Source organism: Mytilus californianus, unplaced genomic scaffold (assembly GCF_021869535.1).
Source record: "Mytilus californianus isolate M0D057914Y unplaced genomic scaffold, xbMytCali1.0.p SCAF_13, whole genome shotgun sequence".
Lineage (NCBI taxonomy): Eukaryota > Metazoa > Mollusca > Bivalvia > Mytilida > Mytilidae > Mytilus > Mytilus californianus.
The window spans coordinates 27,972,927-27,978,097 of NW_026262615.1; the positions used below are offsets into that span (position 1 = coordinate 27,972,927).

General features: G+C 33.8%; 1 protein-coding gene across 1 annotated transcript; it reads left to right on the forward strand.

Moving 5' to 3' along the window:
* Positions 1–234: 234 nt before the first annotated feature.
* Positions 235–3,659, forward strand: LOC127723912 (trans-1,2-dihydrobenzene-1,2-diol dehydrogenase-like). The gene is made up of 2 exons (XM_052230629.1): positions 235–330; positions 3,405–3,659. The coding sequence occupies exons 1-2, from the start codon at positions 241–243 to the stop codon at positions 3,657–3,659; spliced, it is 345 nt and encodes a 114-aa protein (XP_052086589.1). The 5' UTR covers positions 235–240.
* The last annotated feature ends 1,512 nt before the right edge of the window (positions 3,660–5,171 follow it).

The following is a 5,171-nucleotide window of genomic DNA, read 5'->3' on the forward strand; positions in this document are numbered from 1 at the left end:
TCGATAATATGGCCTTTTGAAAAATTGCACCACTATATAATATCAATGCGTATATATGAGGGCATCACATATGATCAATGTGTATTCGTGGTCATACTATATTACCAATACTTTTAAGGCGACAACAAAGAGAGCGAGACTGGGTGCGTTTACAGCGAAATCACCCATCTGCTGTTCATGCATCACCGATAAAAGTGAAATGTGCTGGTCATGTTATTTATGTTACAGAAATTATCCAAAATGGCACTAAAATGGGGAATATGCAGTACTGGAAAAATATGCAGTGATTTCTGTTCAGCATTAAAAACCCTGCCATCAGAGAACCACCAGGTTAGACATGTTACCCTCACCTTCATCAGTTTAATTTATCCCTAACCGTTACATTCATCGGTTGAATTGTATTCATTTCTTCGTAAAGAATTCGGTTGATATTTCACGATCAGGACTTTGTTGCACACGTTAGACGATAAACAAATTAGAGAGGCGACAAATGTTCGCGACTCGAAAGTAAATTTTGCAATAATAATGTTTGCGCGATTAAATGGTAGTATGCCATATTGATAGAAGTTTAGTAGGTTTTTCCATATGAAATGGATTATGAATGAAACAGCATATTTACCTGCGGAAAAGTATATTCAGCGCGCAAAACGACGCGTGCTTTTACATGTATGATTATGGTAAAATCATTTGATGTACAATTGGTTTTGGTCAATAATTGTCATTACATACATGTTCTCTCTCGGAATATTGAATAAAACAATTACTGTTTTTTGTTTAGGTCACTATGTGGTTTAATTGACTTTAAACTGATATTCATTTCGGCCGTTTGCCTCAGTCATAATCAGTTTTCAAAAGTCAATAACACCACATATTTACCTCATCAAAGGACAATGATTGTATATTATTCCATTTTGGTTGTATTTAAGTAGGTTTCTCTGTATGAAATGGATTTTGAATAAAACAGCATACTCACCTGGAGAGAAGTGATATATACCGCGTTAAACATCACGCTCTTTTACATGTAACGTTATGGTAAAATGTTTGATGTACATATGGTTTTGGTAAATATTTGTCACTTAATACATTGTTTTCTCTCGGAATATGGAATACAACAATTACAGTCTTTTGTAACGGTAAATATGTGGTTTAAAATTATATTCATTTCGGCTGTCGGCCTCAGTGAATATCAGTTTTTAAAAAGTCAATAAAACCGCATATTTACCTCATCAAAAGATAGTTATTTTTTTTGAACGAATTTACCTCTTATTTACTGGAAATTTACCCAAACCTTACGGAATGCGTTTTAAGAATTAATTCTATGAATAGAACTCGAGATGACATAAGATGATCTTTAAAACTGTTGAAATTCGTTTCGGTTCCAAATTTGTCTTGTTTGCCTTATTGCAGAAATAATTATATTAACTTTTATAGAAAAAAATATATTGTGTTTTATTTCTGTTTGACAGAGATCTTAACAAATTGCGCAAATGTAGTAATTTTTCAGCATGTATATTTCACGCAAGCGCAGGAATATGTATGTTCAAACGTTGTAAAAACTAGCGATGACGAAACCCGCAAAAGTAGATGTACTAAAACAATTAGATAAATCTATTTGATTTTCTTTTTTTATCGGTCAGATAGTTGCTGTTGTGTCCAGATCACAAGAGAATGCAGAGAAGTTTTCGGATACATTTGACATTCCAAAGACCTACAGCTCATATGAAAAATTTGCTGCAGATGCGGATATTAGTATGGATTATTTTTTCATTTTTTCACTCCTGGTAATAGTTTGGTCTTAGTGATAATCATTGCTTTGCCTTAGTCATGTTGACTTTTGATACTACACTAAAAACGTTCTGATGAATACATGGTTGAATGATAAATAAAAGGAGATTTGGGGTGTATCTCAAAGAGTTAGCAATCCAAAATCAAAATGTTGTTTCAATATACTAAACAAAATGCATGCAGAGGGTGTTTTGTTGTCCGATATCATTTTTGAAACCATTAAAATCTAATGCAAGTCTGAAACATAAGATCTTTCTTTGTTTCTCATCAGTTACGGTAATTTAATCATTTAGCATAGACGGTTTTGTTTGTAGTTAAATAATTTCTGTCTTATCTTTGTTATCCATACTTATATAAGTGAATGTGCTTGTTGGCATTGCTAAGTGAAAACCACCCTACTAAACTCATTGCTGACTGAAGTACATATTTTGATATAAACACGACCGGAAATTTCTTAACATAACAACATTAAGGTGTTTAAAAGTATTATACTTTTTTCAGATATTTTTTTGGTGATCAGTACTTTCTTTAGAGAACAAATAACGATCAATGATATATCATATCAACACAAAATTGTTAACATCTGGTCTGCTGATACTCACTAGGACAAAACGTCCACCAGCAGTAGCAGCAGCACAGTCCTTTTATAAACTCGTCTACGATAACAGCTTGCTGTTCGGTGTGAGCCAAGGCTCCGTGTTGAAGACCGTACTTTGACCTATAATGGTTTACTTTTATAAATTTTGACTTGGATGGAGAGTTGTCTCATTGACACTCATACCACATCTTCTTATATCTATTATAATTTGGTACGTCAGACTCGCGTATTGTCTACATAAGACTCATCGATGGCGCCTTGAAATAAAACCAACTGAATAGCTAAAACAAGTTTTAATTGTCATATCAAACCAAGGTTTAAAAACTTCCCTTCATCACACATATTTTAACTTGTCATTTGAGTTCAATTATATTATGATAATATGAGTTGGACATGTTGATATCTAATGATTTCAGGCACACATGGTCACATAAAAAAGTAAAATACCCCCTAAAAGTGTATTACTCTTCTTTTTTAGAAATAGTATATATCGGAAGTGCATACACAGAACACGTCAGGTTGAGTATTCAAATGCTGAATGCAGGAAAGCATGTTCTATGTGAGAAACCATTAGCAAATACACTTAAAGATGTCAAACTGGTTCATAATCTTGCTAAGGAGAAACAACTATTTTTTATGGAGGTATGTAGAATAAATAAAAATGTAACACTAACAATCCGTAATGATAAAAAAACGAAAAACAACCTTTGACCAGTCACACAAGATAAGTTAAGTAGATATGATTGTTTGAACAGAAACTTAGATACACATACCACTTCTTATGGAAAATGACAACAACAAATAGAAAAAAAAGAAAGAAAAAGATATACAGCTTCTAATAATGAACACTCCTGAAAGGCACACACACACACACACACACACACACACACACACACACGCACACATGTTAGAAAGTTAGTTTTGTGTTTATTCAACTGTCCATTTTCGGTAGGATTAGTAATTTAATTTAACCTAATTTAGAGATAAATGTAGTTTTTATAATTTTAACGAATGATCACAGGCGGTATGGAGTCGCTGTTTTCCACTGTATCACAGAATCAAAGAAGAAATAATTTCCAAGAATATAGGGGAAGCTCAGATGGTGTCAGCAAAATTCTTCTTAAATTTTGACTATTGTGAACGCATAAAAACACAAATACGTGCTGGGATGTTGCTGGATGCGGGTATTTACACTGTTCAATTCGCATGTTTGGTGTATGGCGAATATCCTGTATCTGTTAAAGCAGTTGGGGAGGTTGTTAAAAGTGGTAAGTAAAACAAATAAAGTAAATGGTATTATGTGAGAAAAAAACCACTAAAGTCAGGTTTTTGCATGCCTTCCTCTGAACCGTTTGTGTTCAACAGTATCACCATTACTGTTATCATTAATATCAACAAATTAATATGTTAGGTAGTTATGTTAAACAAAAATGAAAAAGGCAGAAGTTACCGAAAGTAGAATCAAACCTCATAAGAGGAAGATAGACTAATAAATTATTTTCGTAGAAATGACGAAAACACAGTTTATCAAACACTACATGTACAAAACCGAAAGACTGAAAACGAATCCATTAAATGTCCAGAGTTATCCCAAGTTCTCCGGAGGCATTATGAGATATCCTTTCATAGGTTGTTAATGGTAAGTACAATTTCGGTTTTAATTTATGTTCGGGGATGTCACAATCAAGGAAGTGAGAACGAGAGAATGACCACGACACATCCATGGTCATATGTGACACAGCGACCCCATAGAGGAATAATGAAATAATAGCATCTACTGCCTTCCGTGGCGTTTTGTAATATTGTATGCACAATTAAGCGTGCTTAAGTGTTATGCAATTTTGAGAGGAAAAGAGGGGGAGGGTTGCGCACGTCAAACTGGATCGACCAAACATCAGCTAGCGGATGTACAAAGCCAGGATATTTGGTCCTTGAGCTGTTTGTTTTTGTAAGTCGGGTGTGGTAAAATAGATATGGTATGTGTATACATCTACGATTTTGTGATGATCCCTGTTTTCCTCTACGTTTTATAGGCCGTCAACCGAACCTTTTGAGAACAAATCTAGAACGACAAAAGACGAAACAAATATCCTTTGAATTGTGTCAAACTTAGAATACTAGTAAAGCTTTATTAATTTTGTTCGTCGGAGGCTCTTTTCTGGATTAATATTATCAAAATACCCTGGATGCATACACACTTTGAGACGTAAGAAGCTATACGACCAAATTTATCATCAAAATAATGCAAAAATATCTTAGGTCAATCTTGCTTAAATTTTGTTAGAGTCTGCAAAATGAACAAGCTACGTAAAAATGAAAGCAATTGCTATCGTTCTTATGAATAGCAGGATTACGTCAATTGCAGTTCAAATGACGAAGAAATGCTTATAAGGTTATATTTAGAACGTCAGTCTAAAACAACTCTTGAACAAACAGTGCTACAATTGGACACCAATTTATTTGTTATAAACAATTACCACAATGAGACTACTGTCACCCCCCTTTCCCTTGGATTGTTTAGAACCTTTTGCTTTTAACCTGTTGAAAACTTTGGCGAAAATGAAGGCTTTAATGAATCGCTATTAATACGTAAAAGGGTTAGCAGCTTGGTGTCACTTACAACAATGAAGGTAGCAGTAAAATCGATAGACATTTTGTTTTCGAATTACGACCGATTTGTTTAATGTGCCCCATACAAATTGTGCTAACAAATAAGCAAAATCTTTTTACTTAATTGTAAAGATTGTTCAATGCTATTCTCTCTTAACAGTTTCTGCTTTCTTACCTA

What these genes read in the sequence shown, in the direction of transcription:
- LOC127723912 (XM_052230629.1), top strand. Translation starts at nt 241, where the DNA reads ATGGCACTAAAATGGGGAATATGCAGTACTGGAAAAATATGCAGTGAT. An exon ending in TGCCATCAGAGAACCACCAG is followed by an intron (nt 331 to 3,404) that starts GTTAGACATGTT and finishes GAATGATCACAG; the next exon opens with GCGGTATGGAGTCGCTGTTT.